This window comes from Schistosoma haematobium, chromosome 1 (assembly GCF_000699445.3).
Source record: "Schistosoma haematobium chromosome 1, whole genome shotgun sequence".
NCBI classification, from domain to species: Eukaryota; Metazoa; Platyhelminthes; class Trematoda; order Strigeidida; family Schistosomatidae; genus Schistosoma; species Schistosoma haematobium.
In genome coordinates, this window is record NC_067196.1 from 46,155,954 (window position 1) to 46,176,239 (window position 20,286).

The following is a 20,286-nucleotide window of genomic DNA, read 5'->3' on the forward strand; positions in this document are numbered from 1 at the left end:
TATAAAACAAAAATAATATCCTGCCATGGAAATTAAATTATGTGAATAGCTAGGTATATTAATATAAAGAAAAAAACACAAGGTTAGTTACACTTTACTTTTCCGAAACGACACTGGAAAATTAATTTTGCCGTCATTTTTCGCCCGGAAAGGATTTAGGCTTGACTGGTGATCATCGTGAACTGTAAATGGGGAAAAATTCATATTTTTTTCTGAAAAGTGTTAGTTGAATTGGCAAACCAGTCAAATGCAAAAAACAGTAAAAATCTAGTAAAAATAATATTATCCGTCGATTATATTCACGTGTTAAGTTAAAATCAACAATATGATACAGTTACATTCAGCTGAGATGATCGAAACAAAATCAAACGAGCGTCCTTGAATACGAAAATATACACAATCCAAATATAAGTAGAGTAACACCACTGAGCCGGTATCCAACGGTATTGATGTCTAAATTCAACTGACCCATGATTTGTGCAACCCTTAATCTATAATCTGAGCTGGATAACTCTCTCACACCCTACACGGATTAGAATATACTGGTTGAGCAAGATAATGAATCGCTTGAAGTAAGATAATAACACTATTGGATGATCGATAAGTGGTTTGGAGATTAGACGTTCACGCGCGAAATCGAAAATCCTCAGTTCAACTATCAAATGCAGGATCGTGGATACACACCCCAGAGAGGTCCCATATTAGGATGAAACGGCCTTTCAGTGCTTCCAACTTTTAAAGGTGGTTTAGCTTAGATCGACTCGAGAATTTATTTTATTCAGTGTTATTTTTATTATATAAATTTATTGAATTTGAGACCTTCAACAAAGAGTTGATAGATACTACGTTATTATCCATATTAAAGCAAATAATGTAAGCGTCACAAATGCACTTAATTGAACGATTCTACCAACATTATGTACTTTACACTTTATGTTACTAATAAGTAACGTAATTTGTGCTTGTGTGCTGTTCATCAAATCTAACATGACCGATTTCAAAGTGAGTAAGATCCACATTCTGCTAAATATTTAATTAATTTTAATGTTTGATAATATAATCATATCAATAATTTGTCAAAATCCATACTACTTATAATTCATTTTTGTGTTTTTAAAAATAATGCAAAACAATCAATAATAATTAATAAAAACTAATTAAATCAGATATCGACGAATGCAATGTGAAACCGTACAATAATGATATTAACTATATATCGCCGTGTCCATATTCATTATGTATTAATCAACCTGGGAGTTATCAATGCCAATGTCCTGATGGATTTCGGCTAGGGAGAGGAAATCGATGTTATGGTAAGATGTAGAGGTTATTGTTAAGGCCATTATCATAAATGTTAAGTATATACTGTATTTGTTATGTATTTTTTTTTTAGTAAATATGTTATTTCATGAACTTTTTAAATGTTAATTTGGACTTTTATATTGAATATGAACTTATCACTGCAAATTGCAGTTTTAATCCAACGAACATAACTGATTGGTGTAATCTCCGAATGAATATAGATGCACTCCATGTGTAATGAATAATCTCGAGTCTTGTATGTCATATTTTATTCAACTACCTAACGGTTCCTGATTTAAATAGCTTCTATGATTTCTGAAGTTTCTAGTTCCAGACGTTCGTATGTTCGTTAGATAATCTATTATTTACTCCCAGAAAACTTCGTTTACTATTTATTCATATTTTTATAAAAAGTTGTTTTTAGTTTCATTCTAATCCTCTGAAACATTGATACATTTCGTTATTATTATTATTATTATTCCTTCACACTACTATTTTCGCTATGTCGCTTAATCTACCCATTCTTAAGTTCGAAAATTTTGGAAAAGCTAATTGTTAAGATGATAGAGAAGATTTGTTACTCAGATGAGTACTTTTGGTTATCCTGAGTTCTCTGAATGATTTAACCCGGAAGATTCCGATATCGTTTTGGGTAATGTCATGGACGCCTACTTCAAGTATAAGTGAACAATCTGATTATTCCAGGATTTCATGAAATTAGTTACCTTTATAAGTTTAAATAAAGCAAGAACAATTATTGATGCTAAATAGTATGAATTCATAATATTTCGAGGTTTCTCGTCAGCTGCTTATAATCAAATATGTATTAGTATTTTACATTGAGATAAGAAATAGTATGAAACAATTGGCATAATTGAATGCAAATAATTGGAATAACAAAGGTTATCAATAATGTCTATATATATACACATATGCAAGAACAGGTCAGAGGTTATTCGCTGTTAGAATCAAGGAGACTATTCAGGATGGGTGGTGTAATAGTTGAGTGGAGTTCAGAGACAGATAAGATAAATTGTGTGATAATTTTAGAGGTAATGAAGGAATCATGGAATTAAACACTGATAAGAGAGGTTACGTAATAATTGAATAGAATTTGGAAAGTTAACATAATTTAAGAGGGTAAGTGGGCGGAAATGTATGAATGAAAAGTTGGTTTAAGAATTCGGTAATGGGGGAGGAATATAACACCAAATAAATATTTTAAACTAAATAAATGAATAAAATAACACAAATAACCAAAAAACAATAAAAATAAAACGAAAATCGATTACCAGGGTAATGTTAAGTTTACTACTGTCTCTTTTTGAATACATAAATCCTGTTTAAGTTTTTTTTATCGCGGTCACTTCAGCAAAACGGAGAGCAGTCGTACTTCTTTGTCTGCTGACAATTTTAAAAGCGTGAGGAATGTCGATGGTATGCACGGTGTCAAGTAAATACCGAGCTATTGCACTGTTGAAAGCCTTAATCCTTCGCAGCCTCAAGTTTTTTTGGAACATGCTCAGAAGTGCGAACATGTACTCTTCTCTCAGTTCTTCCAATGTATATTATTGGAGTTAATGAGGTATGGCAACTTGGATCGATGCATAAATGTGCCTGGTCGTACGTTGTAGCTGACTGACTGACTCCAATGTATGTGCTTTGGTACGTACATGTGAATTGGTAAATTCAGTTGTAGCTACTGAGAAAAGAGGACCTGTCGATTTTAGTTTGTTTGGGTGAGCAGTTCGTTTCCCATAACGTCGTCAGTTTTGCTGCTGGGTAGGTCAATTTCAACGCGGAATTTATTCTGTGGTTGATTATTCCGATAATTTCATCTCCTTTGAAGTGCAAGTATAAGAAGTAAGCTTTATTTTCCACTGTATCATGCTTACGCGAAGGTTGGTATCTGCGCACTTATGGATGAATTTCGCCGGATATGCGTTTTCATGTAGGCAATTATTGATTAGAGGAACTTCTTCTTCAAGGCATTCCTTTGAGCAGATTTTACATGCGCGGTCAAAAAGGGTTCGTACAATACCCTTTTTGTAACTCATTGGACCGAAGCTGTAGTAATTGAGATAAACTCCATTCCAAGTATTTTCGCGATGAATGTGTTTTTGTAATGTACCATCTGATGTTCGTCTGATTCCAATATCTAGGAAATGGAATTTACCTTCAACTCCATGTTCCATAGTAAATTCTGTATCTTTGTGTGCTTTGTTAAACAGACTGAGTAGGTTAATGGAGTGCTTGTGATTGTTGCAGACAAGAAATGTGTCACCAATATATCTACAGTAGAGTGTGGTACCATCGATTGCGTGCTTGAGCTTCTTTTTTCCCAGGTTTCCCATAAATATGCCGGCCAGAATTGGGCCTAAAGGGCTTCCCATGGCTACTCCATCAATTTGGCGGTACAGCACATTGTTAAATATAAATTGTGTGTTTTTTATACACAATAACAGGAGCTGTTTAAAATCCAGAATAACCGACTCCGTACAAACTTAGGACCTTGTTTCTGATTGACAGACTAACTTAGTACGTTTTCATGCAATTGGTTCCCTTTATGAATTTGAATGGAGCAAGAACAAACATTGATGCAGAATAGTATGAATTCATATTATTTCGAGGTTTCTCGTCAGCTGCTTACAAACCAAAATTGTGATAGAATTTTTACATGGAGATAGTGTGAAACAATCACGTTATTTACACTCATTTATGTCAATTGTTTCACACTATCTCCATGTAAAAATTCTATCACAATTTTGGTTTGTAAGCAGCTGACGAGAAACCTCGAAATAATATGAATTCATACTATTCTGCATCAGTGTTTGTTCTTGCTCTATTTAGTACGTTTTATTATCTTCATGTATCAGTGTGATCCCATTGAGTATTTTATCCGGGTAGCCTCTAATCATGTGGCTAATTGACCTTTCTAACATAGGTTGAGACTTATGAGTATGTGGTTGTGGAGATTTGTTGATCTTCTCTGAAACCACGAAATGATTTTAGTTAGGTAATTATATAAAACATGGAAGCACTGGACATCCGTTCCGTTCCAGTATGGTACTCTTCATCAGTGCACATTCACGACTACGCAATCAAGAATCTAAGTAGTGATCTTGCGCAAACGCTTAACATCTAGGTCACTAAGTATGGATCCAGTGGTATACAAGTCGAACTTCAGTCACTTCGCGACGCTGTGTAATTATCTTCCATTGTTTCTTGTGGGTACCTTCCCCACATCCGACACAGTTTAACTCTACTAGTTACGGTTTCACACTGTAACCCCTGAGATTTCCTCTCAAAACTAGTCGCGTAATATCATGAACTGATTTATGTGTACTGTTTTCATGTCTTAATATGGTTGTCTGACCTAAACCATTTCGCAGTTTTAATGGAAGAGACAGGTAACTTAGATCTTTATCGACGGGTCTGTCTATTCTTGACTGATCTCAGTTTCATACTTCTAAAGTTTTCTGACATTCTTGGAATTACCTCAGTGGGAAATATCAGTACTTTCTCATCCAATTTTTTTCCATAATCCTCTGCGTGTAATGGTCTAAAAATAAAACATCATGCCTTCTCACTGCTAGTTAATATCCCTGCATAGCTGAGTGAAAGAATCGTCAGCTATGTCCAAAATGATACATCTTATAAGTAATCCAACGTACTCCACATTTAATGCTGAATTTGTTTTCTTTCTCTGTTACGTTTCTGGATCTGCGTGGAGTGGAATGAAGTGATTGTAAAGTCTCACGTGTAATGATGATTATGAAAGACCTTGAAATCTCCCACATAGTTCACAATAATTTACTGATTGATAAATTGTTTGGATCGTTTATCTATGCTGATATATTATCAAAAATCCTGTTCACGATTATCGTAAAAAAAAGTGGAAACATAAAATATTAACTGCGTACATTCTGTTCGTTATATGTGACATGTATAAGGAAAGAGCAGTAAATATTAATAAATATATCTCGAATAATCTCATTGCGAAAAACTCAAATTGATAGTACAACTAAGTTTCAATAGCATTTGTGGTGAAACATGTGATAAAGCATATGATGGGAAGTTGGTGGTGACTGCTCAATTTTTGCATATACTGAATCACAGATTGAAGTCTATTTGAACAATTAGGGAATACTGGACAGATGTCTTGTCTTATCGATGATCATACGACGGATTGAAAGAAAGATTATTTAGTTTTCACAGCAAGTTGATTATTTTTAAACCATTAAATCGGTATTCATTGAATCACAATCCCAACTCCAGTCCATTCATTTTTGCATATAAGCTATTCATCTATAAATCAACATGGAATCTAACACAAATGAGCAACAGCATAGTAAACATTTGATTTTTAGAAATCATTCATCAATACGATTCAGAGAACTCTCTATCTTTTATAAATAAAAAATCTACAGTCCCATTGGATATCGTTCTTGATCAGTTTTTGTCTTTGTTTATCATATATGTAGTGTTTTATGATGAAGCATTCTCATCAAAGTTAATTGCAAAATGTGTATGCCAATCATATTGTAAATTAGCATAATTGAGTTTTTATTAAATTGTTGTTAGATATTCTCATTACCACTTTTCCAAAAGGTAATAAACATTAACATTTTTCTGGAATAACAAATCTAGAAAGTGAATATCATAATAATAAATTTTGTGTTTAATACAGTCAATATTGATGTTTCTTTAGTAAACAATTGTTTCGTCATTTACACGATGGAATAGATTTCGAGACATAAACAACAATTCAGAGATAACAGAAATACACACATAGGTATAAATAAGTAGTATTTTATGCGGTATATATTTTCTTTAAATACAGTAAATCACGTGTTCATATTATTCTGTAATTATGAAATAAATATGGAAAATTATTGTAGTAATTTTTGTATTCAGATGAGTTTGTCCTTTATAAATTACACCACTTTAACTGAAATTATTGTACTTTTAATTTATTGATAAACTTGTGAAGCGTGAGATTGATAAATTTCATTTACACTCTAACTCACTTTAACACATAATCTCACAGTGTCTGGCCAAAGGAACCAAACAAGATTGAATAAAATCTAAGTGGAAAGATTTATGTTGTATAAAAAGGATCTTATTTGTTGTCCGTAATTGTAAGTGGTCTAAATAGCATAGCATCAATGTGATTGATAATTTTTTGGTGACATGATAATTATTCTGTTAATTATGGGTCATTCTCACGTTTTTACACATACTAGTTCCTCATACAACACCGATACTTGTGACTTTGAATGAGTAGGTTGGAGGTGTTATGGACTTTAAGTAGTTGTGAAACTTTCACTGTTCTTCTGGGCATCATCATCATTTACTTTAAAAGCAACTGCGTCACGAAGTACGTGCTGATAATGTTGTTTAAAAGAACAATAAAATCTTTACAAGTGAAACATCTAACTCAGAGACCATAACATTTCCAGAATTTTATTATAATTGTTTACAATTCAGTCAAGCGATAAGTAATAGGTTTTTAATCTGCAAATATATTATCGTAAGATAAATATAAATATAAAATAGTAGGGTTAACTATGCATGATGTTTATTATTAATATTGACACTCCATGTTTTCTCTTTATTGAAATTTCGAACTGACGTAACTAATAGCAAAAACTATACCGGTTGAGAAAGTTCATGGTTATTATAATTCAGTAGCCTGATAGAAGGAAATCTTACTGTGTTTCATCATTGGAATCCAGGCACAGATAGCTGATGAGTCCTAAATTTTCAACTTCACTGTTATTCTCATTTTAAGAAAATATATTTCTATCACTAGTTTACGATGATGAGAACAAATATATAAAAAAAATGATGTGACATAGAAAGATATGTAGATTAGCTTATTTTCAAATCCATTTAGATAAAGGTTGAAAAGGATTTACATGACGTAAGTGCTTTCTACTTTCTATTACTCTATCCCTTTCGCTTTTCCTGCCTTTTTGATTGTTAATTGACAGAGTTTTTCATTAGTGATGAACTCCTGAGGATTACAAAACTAGTGGGACAATAACATCTCGAAATATTTACTTATTTGGATTACATCGAGTGTTTTAGATAACCTTTAAACCATTGGTATTGTTCGTTTCTCAACTCTATTCATTTATTTTTCTTGTAAAAAATTCTAATTCATTTTATGTCACAATAAAATGGAGTGTTGTGTTTTCCTCACTAGAAGTACATTTTACCGATAAATGGTTTTAAAAGCTGTAATGACTTTGAAACCATTAAGAATTAAGCAAAATGACATTTTATGTAACTAATTAGTTTTCCTTGTGTATGTGCACCATTTATTTTTACAATGGATATTACTCCCCACTAAGCTCTCCGATTAGCGAATTGATTACTAATATAGAAATTGTATGTAAAAAACATCTCCAGGTTATTTTATAGAAATCTGAGTTACTTACCGTTTAATTGATTAAAATCGTCATTCTACTTGAGAAAAATTAACGTCTCGTAATTCAAAGTTTATCATAGGTGAAGAAACAATATCTACCTTCATTCATCGTTTTCAAACTTTGAAAACAAATTAAGTTAAATCAAAGTAGATAAATTAACAAGTATTCTCCCTAAGAATCAATAATTAAACGTTTGAGTAAATTCCCCATTTGAATGATGAGGTCATAGTTTATTTTGTTTTTTCAATTAAATGGACAAATTAAAATACGTGGAATTTAGCAAACTATTGAATCTTAATTATTATTTTGTTTACTTCTTAAATAGTTTTGTTTACTATTCCTTTTATCATTACATTTTATAGAGTATGCATAACTCATGAATACAAATGTTGTTTGTTTTCTATTAAAATCGATTAGTGGATAAATTCTCCAAAGTTTCAACAACAAAAAGTTATGCTTAGATTTTAATAAAAACATTTATTCTATGACCTACTTTCTGTCGGTTTATTCAATATTTAAACAACAATGAAACCCACAGTTTTAATTGATCATTTTATTCACTGTCATTGAATTTGATTAATTGTTGTATATTTACTAATTAATTTTTACTTCATTTTACACTAAATAGTCAGTTAATTTTGTAGGTGGAAAATAACGTAAAAACTGAATAAGTAAAGATGGTTAGTGGCTATCAGTGGAATCCATTTTGACGCGCGTTTCGTCCTATTTGGGACTCGTCAGCTGGCTACCAGGACTCAGTAGCTAAGTAGATAATGCGATGGCGTTTGAAGTGTCTGGTACTGGGTTCGAGTCCCAGAGTGAGCATCAACTTTAAGATGCAGATATATCCAGCTGACGAGTCCTAAATAGGATGAAACGCGAGTCCTGGATTCCACTGATAGCTACCATCCATCTTTGCTTAGAATGCTTGTGAATTAAGGCAATATCAAGGCAGTCCGCACACGATGCACGTATGCCAATAAAAGACTGATCAATTGAAGTCCTAAATAACAATAGGAAGGTACACGTAAACTACACCAAGTGAATGAAAACTGAGTATTTACTCATAAGAAATCTTAGTTTAGTATAAACTAATTGATTATTCCCATTTGGTAACAAATGTTATTCAGTTTATACCATTTTTGTAGTGAAAATAATATTTTCAAATTCCATGATTCTACGCAAATTTTCTTATCATCAACTGTTAAAATAGATTAAATATGTTTTAAAATCTGGTCTAATGATGAAATGACTTTCGAAATAAACTCTTAAAAAATAACCCAATTACATATTATGAACATTTGTATGGCACGAATACATTATCAGATGTTCTTTTGAATAGATAGTCTATGTACTTCAGGAAAGAAAGAAAAGACTGATTGTAATTATTCAACAAAAGATGTGTTAATAAGTACATATTACAAATAAAACTGTTACTTTGTAATGAACGAGAACACAAGTGGAGATAATCAAATGTATTTAAACAGAAAATTACAGAACATCCTAGTAAAATCTAAGAACCATACAGTAAATACTTCATTTGCAAAATGTCAGTGAATCGTCTCAGACTTCATTGTTCTTTCGTTTCCACAGCAATCATTCTCTGGTCTCGTTCTCTTTGCTTCGATCCTCTTAACCTTCTGCCTGCAAAAATTTCACTTTCGATTGATTACAAATACTACTTATATCTGTCGATATGAGTAGGACACACCACACTTACCTATTTTAATCTTATAAGCTATCACATTTATTTATGAGGGTTATGAAAAATAAAATTCACCTACTCCTGTCAATCACATCTTTTATTTTTCTCTTAAGATACATATGTATATAATAGGTCGCCTTAAATTTCCTTAGGAAGCTGATTTTGAGTAAAAACATGTCTTAAAAACGAATTAACCACTTCCTATGGAAAAAAAGACTTCAACTTAATTTGTATCAGATGTGAACTAAATCAAAAGTAACAAAATTTATAATGATTCCTCTACTGTGTTTGTTAAAGAAATTCTTTGAAACGTGCAATAGAAGTATTCTGGCACTATCAGCCATTCCATTATTTACAATCGGTATTGACATGCACTGATCATATTATAAGATATGGTTTATATTATAAGACCCTTAATTAATGATATCAGCAAGTTGTCTGCATTACCAGTCGGTACAGTAGTTATGATTATTTTAGAAGTTAAGATCGTGGAAGATAAAACTAATATCTAAGATTGCTTATTGTTCATGTTACAGTAACGCAATCTATTCAGGAGATCTGATGTATAATGTAACGGCTTACAAATGATATTGTCAAAAAACATTGATATAAAATACATGTAGTATTTTACAAATTTATCATTCGAACGGAGGTAACAGATTCATGTATAAACGTTCGATTGTTAGAATGTGTTTGTCAATATTATTCTGAGAAGTAATATGTATTTGTAAAGTTTAAACTAATAAATCTAACTGGTTCAGTTATCCAATTTTCGAAACGTACTATAAGAGTTCACAAAACGCCACATAATTATGATTCGTAATATAATATGTTCATTAGTCACAGTCACCTAGAGTAAATTCTGACGCCCAATTACTTGTTAGGCTGAATACATTGATCTATAAATCCATCAATCTTCATCTTTACCAATTACCGTTGAATATCTCTGAAAGACATGTTGTAATTTATATTATTGATATGCATTTCATGTTACCACATCGAAATATTAATTAAATCTGACTGAAACGTAGGTAAACCAATCGCTCCAAAGTAAAACATGCAATAAATGTTACAACATTCATTTCCATTGTTGATATTTGAACAACAGAATTCATCGGGTACACGAATAATGTTTTTCTGACAGGTTATTTGAATTCTTTTCCAACATAAATTTTTAATTTATGATATCAAAATAAACCAAGAGAATTCTCATCAGTAGTGCTTCTCACTAGTACAGTTGAACTTGTTTAACTAACTGAGAATGTATGAAAACCTTGAGCCAGTCTCTACAATATGTTTACTGAACTTCTACAATTTCGTGATCTGCTAACTTAAAATTTTATTTACTTATTACTGATAAGTGATCCTGTTTTAAAAATAACTGAGTACTTCATGACTGTAATTAAATATTTATCGTTACGAGAGACAGTTCATCATACGAGTGTTTGTTAACAATACATATAGTAGTTTAAAACGCTATACTTTGAAATACATCATAGGTGTTTTGAATTACGTGTTAATAACTATGTAGCAGTAAACAAATACTCGAAATGAATAGCTTTGAACGTCCTTGACATTGATGCTAACCCTAAAAGTTTTACTGAACACAACACTAACCGAAGGCTTTAAGTCAGGTGTCCGCACCAGATCTTGTTTCGATACGCTATACAGTTCACTTCCAAAGATAACTAGTCAGTTTAATGATATATATTATACCTCATTCAAGTATTCAAATATAGTTTACTATCCGATTATTCTCAACTTGTGATTTTTATGACTTTGAGCTCACTACGTTAAAAAACATTCGAACAGTGGTATTGCTAAGTCCTACCTATCTCCTATCCTCCTCAAATATAATGAATATGAGTTGGTGAAATACAAAATACAATGACAAAACGTTTATATAAAACAAATTTAAGTGCAGACAATAATCAGTCCTTTGAAATCTAGTATATCAGATACATTCTAGACTTGATGAAATTTTATTTTGTGGTGTTGTGATTTTTTAAAACTTCAAATGAATCTAATTTCATTTGGGTTTTTTTCATTTTTAACTAAGATATTGATGAATGTCATGAAATGGAAAATGTGTGTAAATCAAATAATCCATATGCTCCAAGTCAAGCCTGTATAAATCTTATGGGTAGTTATCGATGTGTATCTGACGAGACTCCACCAAATTATGTGAAGCATAGACTTGGTAATGGATTCAGGTTAGTAATTTTGTAAAATAAACTTATTGCTTGCTTAAATAGAAATAAAATTTATTGAGTATATTATTTCAACTTTCGTACGGATTACGTGATCACAATGAACTCTTAATCCACTAAGAACTCAGGATGGTCTTGCAGAAGACCTACGTTTTATTAACCAAAAAAAAACAAACAAGAGTTTAATCATTGGCCTATTTACAATTAGCAAGGAAAAGAAATTATCATCTTATAGGCAATGGACAATAAAGTTGACCTACTATGGATCAAGTAGTACTTTTGTAAAATTTAATGTTTTACTTTAAAATATCGTTTTTATGCATAAAGTATAGTTTTTTTATCAATAAAAAGATACTTTAAATATTCGTACTTTTCATGATGATTGATTGGAAATTTGTGGTCAATCAACTTTGTTACAAAATCACTACAAATAACAGTAGAACACCAAAGCAAAAGTGAATTCATATACACTTTGGTGGATCTAAAGTTATTAATTTTAATTTTGATTTTCATTACACATTAACAGAGCAGTTTTGGAATTTAACAAGTTCACATTTAAATTGTATGGCACTTTTATACCCAAAATTATCAGTGAACAGTAATTAGCTTATGTGGTTGTTTAACAGATATAGTTTTTTGATCTTTTTGATAGTCAGTACTAAATAATCATAAAATTAACATCTGGTGATCCTTGCCCCATATGCTCCGGTACGGCCGAGAGTGAGGAAAGTTAGTTCTGCTTCTCGAAATGCTCTCACACGGCCACGTGCATACAGCCACTGCCAAGGAAGTCCTGCTCACTGCCTTCTCGTGGCATTGTTGTTTACGAAATCTAGAGGACGAAAAGCGAATGACCGGCGATTTAACCGGGTTGGTGGACACGGAGGACCCACCTAAGGGAGTTAGAAAACTCTGATTCCAAACCAATGGTGCACATGGGTTATAGGATCCTGAGGGAGCAAATGGCGTATGAACCTAATGTTGGTCACCGACTACCATGGGACTGCATCTCCTGGCGTTGCTCCACTGCCTTGTGGATCAGACTTTTAGGTCAGAGGTTCCGGGTGTTGCCTCCTAAGACAACCATCTGCTTCAGTTCGGGCGCCCGGGCAGTATCTCAGCCTTCACACAAATCGAACGATTTATATGGCACATATCTATTTAGTGCCTCCTTGTACCAATGTTTATGTGTTTAGATAAATAAAACAAATAAATATTTAATGTCAACCACTGAACTTCAACAAATCGTGTGTAACCTTTTTTTCTGACCTAAGTATATTAAAAAGTCAGCTCCTTTGACAAATGTAGACAGCACAATGAAAACAACATTAACATGATATATTAGCCTAATGCATTTCAGACAATGTGACCACACATTAAATCGCTGAGAAATAAAGAACAAACTAAACAAACGGGAGCATAAGAATAATAGAAATATTAAGCGAAACAACATAAATCACATTATTCCCGATAATAAGATTAAAATCAATATAATCAAAGTAGATTAAATGTAACTATAATCAGTTCTTCAAACACACAGGATGGATTGAATTTCTATATAGGTCAGGTTTCAACAAATCTTTACATTTGCCCTGAATTACATATATACACAGCTAGGAAAAATCTTGTCATATGTATCACCTATATATTTCTTACATATCAGAATGTTAAAAATGTTTACTGAAACAAATAAATCCAGGAATGTAAATCAAAACAATACAAATGTTATTACATTATCTGATATGTATTTCAGAATGTTATTTATACTTGATATATTGTTCATTAAAATGATGTCATATTTAGATTCATGTATTCTCTTGAATATTATTACTGTTACGTTGATGTGCTACTTTTATGCTATTCGAAATGCAAGTTATATCTCAGATTGAGATATGATCATTAAGTGTACAAACATATCTACCCTTCGTGATTAACATTATAAGGTAATTGAAATCAATATCGTTTTAAATCAATATCATGTAATTATAAATTAATATCAGAAAAATACGTGCTGTTTTTAATACCAAAATACTTGTGACATTCATTTTAAAACAATCACATTACTTCAAAAAAAATTTTCAGGTTAATTTTAAAAATATGGTATTTCTAACATTTCAATCATCATTGAAACAAGGCGACAGATTACGTGTTTTGGACAAACATCATTCAAAACCAAGAAGCAGAATATATAGATTACTTAAGATGGTGGAGATTTGTAGCTCAGGTGGATGATTTTGATGGAGTTTTGTTCTCTGAGCTGGATGGTTTGGTCGTAGAGCTTTCATCGTCCTTCTGAACGACATCATCAGCACAAACTTCTGAAAGCTCCACGACCAAACCATCCAGCTCAGAGAAGAAAACTCCATCAAAACAGATTACTTAAAAATTATTGCTTACAGTCCTAATAGAACATTTGTCCCAATAAAGAGCTCTTAAAACCATTTATGTAATACATCAGCAACTAGCCTTTTTTTACATAAACCAAGGTTTTGACTACTCGAAATTACTTTATAAACACCCTTCAATATTCAGTATAACTTCGGCTGCTGAGACTGGTTTTGAAATACATCATACTTGAGTGCATTAAATACACCGTATTTACCTTTTATTCCTTCAATGAATCAACCAAGAGAAATTAATTGCCGAAACTGCTGTGTTTTCTTATTTAGCATCCAACTAACCACTCTATTATGATATGCAACCACATACAATTCATACATAACCATTCAGTCAAAACAAATCTAAGAGGAAAACCTTTATTTAGAATGAACAGTTTGAACAAATGAAAAATAAGTTTTCTAAGCATTCGAGAGGACTGTATGATGGATGGATTAATCTACTTCTTCCTTTATATTTGTAGCTCAGTGAAAAAGTCCAAAACTATATTTCTCGTAGATTGTTTTAGATTTATTCATTGCTAATCGGCATCAACTTTCGACCCAAGTGTAAAAGTTCACATAGCTACCAACTGTTTATTCTTGTTTTATTTTGGTCACTTGAGTACTTTAGTATTTTCTGTTGCTTGAGATCATATACTTATATACACATACAGTGAGGTAGTGAGAGAGGTTGTTCATTCCCCTACTCTTAATTATAGCACATGACTGGATTTAATTCTAACAAGCCTACGTTGCCTCACCAATCTTCATGTTATAATAGTAAATATCAATCAATTATTGTGATTATGAAGAATAATTCGTGACTATTTACTCATTTTATGATTTACCAACAATACAATTTGCAGATGAGTTGACTGTACAGACATAACTAATGAGCTTGATAAGATAGTCAAAAAAAGTCTTACCAACCTGATATAATCTTAATAGACTACTACAACTAAAAGTTTATTATCAAAAACATGCTTTCATACTTGTCATTTGAAATAATAATACGGTTGCTTTTTCTTGCTTTCACTAACATCATTTCTTATTTCGCTCTCTATCAGACTTATTATTGACTGTCGTATTGGAATGAACTAAAACTTACTTGGCATATTATGTCTTAATAAGATTTATTTTATTTCTCTTTTAGTATATCATACAGTAAATAATTAATACTATGTATAATGTATATGCCGCATTTTTTTATTGAAAGCATTTCAGCAACCCATCACGTAATCTCAGATACCATAAGGCCAACAATAATAAAAATCAGTTTAGGGGTTGTGGAGATTGTTAAGTTTTTGATTGAGATCATGAACCGAAACGGCCGTCCAGTGCTTCCAGGTTTTCAATGGTGGTCTAACATCAATCGGTTCATGATCTCAATCAAAAAATAATAAAAATAACAACTAGTTCCGATTACCAATCTTTATGTAACTTGTGAAATGTCAAGGTCATTATCATTAACTTGAAACAATAATAAATACATACATATATATATAATATCTGACTTTCGCCTGTAGTTACTTATATATCATTTTGTTAAATTGACATGCATGAAAACCTTGACCCATTGACTTTTACCTTTTTTTTTCAATATTGAAAGCAAACAATCGGTGAGATTAATAAGAATTAGGTTTAATAATATTTTTTTTCTAAAGCATTAATGTTGTTTGAAACATTACAGAGAATAAGAACGAAATAATTCACCTGTTTCTTTCTGTTAGGTTATTTCCACTGCATTAGTTTTGAACTTGGTATGAACGAAGCCTAACTTCAATCAGGTATCATTAGCAATGTAAAAAATGAAGCTTCAAACAAAACTGAATCTTTTACCTCAGATAATCCTTTCTTGAATATGACCACATTTCAATATTAAAATCTTTTAATAGTAGACATGTCAGTGAAAATATTGTTTTAATCATATATATATATATAAACATTTTCCATTCACTTTTTGTTTTAATAACGAAACATTAATGTCATTTAGATAGGATTTATATTCCTTAATTGGTTTCTATGTGGAGTGACCATATTTTTTGAAATACTATTACGCTAGAATGTCACTGTTATTATTAATGATAATACAATTTGTAATGGTTTGGATTATTAATGAAAGGTACTATGGAAAATAAGTTGTAGCACGATGACAGGAACCTAAAGTTTCGCACTTCAAACCTACTGAATGAAATAACATTGGTATAAATGTGAACAGTTGAAATGGTGCACAATTTGTGTACGGATTATTTCAAATAGATTCAGTTGATGATGATTTCCTTTGTATTCTGAAATTATTAATCTTAGTGACATTTTTCTCCACCATACTCTCTTTACTCAGTTGATACAAGAAATTTTTAAATCCACTGTCTTTCATTGTTTTTTCCTGAATATTATTATACAGACTTATGTGTAACCGGTCAATAGATCGATTATTTTGACGAAATAAAATCATCGGAGAATAATCTCAAAATGGATAAACCCAACAGGTAGCTGACTTTGCCTAGCAGTTTATAATAACGCAAAATAAAAGTCAATAAACCAAGTCCATTATAATAGATTAAATCAGGGATTAATGGGTCTTAGTTTGGATTTCGTACCCTGCCAAAGGTGTGCACTTGATAATTGGATTATTCTTTCTCTCAGCTACCGTATAGTGAGGACCTTTGATAATTATTTTAACTTATTCTACAGAGCGTGTCTCGTTGACGTTACAACGGTTGCATTCGGTGTAATAAGAACTCAGCTATATAAAATCATGTTTATGTAACTCCATATAAATTAAGATTTTCGAATTTTCACATCGTGAGGAAGCACATGTATCTTGTGCTTTCTGCTTGTTAGTTAATTTTCATCTGATGTTAGCAAATGATTGAAAATATTTTAAAACTCATTTGTGTTCTTTCATAATTTATGTTGAGTGAAGTTTCAGTGGATTTAAATGTCACTAAATAACATTTCTATCAGATATTTGTTATCATAAAAACAAAGACTATATGTGCTAGTGAAACATAACAACATGGTAAGGATATTAATTTTTTAATTTTGGGGCAAAATTCATTCATCCATATAGTGACATAGAATGTTGGATGTACAGCTGATGGCGATTTGTGCTGAAAACGGCTGTTTTAATTTCTAACCCTAAACTTTGATTCTAAATCCTAATCCTAATTCCTCACACCAATTTACAACACTCTTTTGGCACTAGAAATTAGTAAGTTGTCCCAAGGTCGCTCAAATGCCGTTCATAAATTATAGTTTCACTACAATAATACCTGAAATAGCTGTACACAAAGAAATGAAATTCCAATAATACATTTTACATCTTATCGAGTTCCGTTTGCTTTATTTCTGCACATATGTAAGCGTATATATATTCGCGAATAAGCGTTTGTTGATATTTTTACCTGAAATTCTACGAACTGTCAGTCACGGAATACGTCGCCTTTAAACTTTAAGTCTAAATGACTTGTATTTAAAAAAAAAATCAATGTTAATAAGTTATTTAACTTTATTCAGTACAGATTAATTTAAGCTTGTCCACTTTCCTTAGTTAGATAGTTTTCAAAAGACTATATCGATTTCTTACAAATTAACATCATTTGGAAAAAATACTAAAAACCATGAAGCACTACTTACTAAACCGTTAGTATTTATGACTTAAAGCTATGCTAATTCAATGATTTCATTAATTGGTATTTCGTCTAAGAATTTCAACCACATTTTTATCTAATTGATTTCTGAATATATAAATGATTTTAAGTCAGTATTCCTACCTAATTGATATATAATTGCAACATTTATTTCATGATATTAATAGGTTCACAACTGACAGGTTACTGACAAGACTATTATGTAGCCCAATTCTCTTATTATTTCAAGTTTCTTATAATCTATAATCCATTGTCCTAGTGGTTATTAGGCATAACTTAAGTAAATACCAGTCGTGTTGTGGAATAGACTAATAAGAAGCAAAGCGCTAAATTAAAAGCATATTTCATATTTTGGGATTTGATGTTAGTCATTCACACCAGTTGTCCGTGTTCAATTATTTGAGTTAAAATACACCTAACTACGGTGTAAAAACTAATTCAATTCAAAGAAAGCGAAATAATATGTAACGTTATAGTGCTTCGATTGTTTCTTTCTTTTTAAGAATACGTGTAATGTAATTGAATCAATTTTGTGTGTTGATGACTCAAAGCATCTGTTGCAAAACATTAAACCTTTGCTAAATAGTGTTTTATACAATGATAAGAATGCAATTTTTTGCATCCATTTAAACAACATACAAAATAAGATTTACAGTTGTTTTAAATAAATTTCATGTTAATTCGTTAGCAGTCAAGTAAACGTTTATGCCTTAAATATGGGTAAGTGATTACAATGTCTGATATTAAGTAATAAGAGAAAATCGACAGGAAGAATTATAACTCATTGGATAAACATACTACAATTTTAAGGTAAGTGATGCTTCTCAATAGTACAGTCATCAAAAGTACCACTGAGTGATTCGTATCACAACGATCCTGTTTTATTTTATAATGTTTTGCTGTTGTGTAAACGTCGCTCCACCATAGTTGAGACCAAATGACACAATGTAAATACATCTACAGTTTATAATATGATAACAGATATCCAAAGAATCAATAACGTCACCTGTCCTGTATTCGATCAATTGTTGTAAAAATGAACCAAAAAAATTAATACGGAACACACTAAATAATCTTCATGCTTTAGTTATAGTTTTAATGTAAAATTAATGAACATGCTGATGGAAAGCTTAGAAGACAATCGAACCAGTTTTTCAATGTATATTGAATATTAACTATTATTGTATTGAAATTAACTTAAGTTACAAGTGGCTGTTAGAATAACTAGTGTTTTAGGGTCTGTGATGGGAGATCAAGATACTTGTCAGATATATGATAAATAATTTCATAGTGGATACTGAAATGCTATATCCAAGGGTCTCTTATAATTGAAAACAAACCATTAATATTTACGTTAATTTATTCAGTTAAAATCTAACGTTTGAATTCCTCCATTTGCAGTTAACCACTGACTAAATTCATTTGTCCCATTCACTAAAATGTTAAGTGACCTATTTCTACGACACAGTTGAATTGACATATTATGTTTGTATTATGTTCACTGAAAGTGATTAACCTAGTTTCACGTTTTTTTCACTTATCAGAAAGAAATTCACAATGTCACAGTATCAGATGACACGATTTAAAAAGTTTGATAGTGAATCAATTTTCTGAATTTTTTAGCTATACCTATGCCTACGAGTACCAAACAGGACAGGACTTAGGTCTAAGGATTCCTGTCGGCTATCTACAATCAGTTAATATCAGGGAAGTGAAGCCAGTGGATAGTAAGGAATAAAGATTATGAACGTCAGCTGAGCCTATTAAGAAAATCTAATGTTTCATATGTTATTCTAGGAAAAAATTTTTGTTCCAAATCTATTTCAACAATGTATCAAGCCTGAGATAATAAACTACTAAGTAAAACTGAAAAATCTTTCTAGATGCATATTGATTTACAGATAATTTCTACACCTTTCTATTGTTTAATCACCAGAGTTAACAGTTGGCTTATAAAATATTTATACAGACTAACATAGGTTTAAGGCAGTTCATAGATCCGATGAAATGGAAAATTAAATGCGGTTTATACCTCAAAGACTGGAATACAAATTCATTTTTAGTTAACATCTTTTACTGATTAGATCCAGTTAAATACGTTATGTGGAATCTAAAAATCAATATAAAAGTAAAAATCTGACTATTTATAATCAGTCACAATTGACAGATCACTGAATAGTGACCAAACACCAGGATTTTTTAAATTTTTAGTGCTGACCGAATTCTGTCTGTCAAGTTACAGTGTGGTTTCTAGTTTAAGTGACTTGATATCACCTTCTGCAGGCGGTCAGACATGATCCGAATAACTCAGTGGCGACGTCTCAGACTATAAAATTGGGCGACCCGGGTTTGAATCTACAAAGGACCATCATTTTCCTCAATGGTGCAAGTACATCTTTCAGGCGAGTGTCTAGCACCACGAAAACTAAGCCTAAGGTGTCCTACTGACTACCTGTAACCACCTTACATGTTTATATTCAGTTTTAAATTCCATCCATAAACATAAATATGATAAAACATAGAGTAAATAATCCATTAACCAAAAATAAGTCAACCATTCAAATTAAGCAGGTGCACTGATAAGCTCTGTTATAAAAATGT

The 20,286-nt window shown here is 31.4% G+C and overlaps 1 protein-coding gene across 1 annotated transcript in view; it reads left to right on the top strand.

Moving 5' to 3' along the window:
- The window catches only part of FBLN2 (Fibulin 1), a 110,935-nt gene that overhangs the window by 56,820 nt on the left and 33,829 nt on the right, over positions 1–20,286 (top strand). The window contains exons 18-19 of the mRNA XM_051208846.1: positions 1,167–1,313; positions 11,504–11,657. Of these exons, the coding sequence (XP_051074246.1) occupies positions 1,167–1,313; positions 11,504–11,657 (301 nt within the window). The remainder of the gene's footprint in view (positions 1–1,166; positions 1,314–11,503; positions 11,658–20,286) is intronic.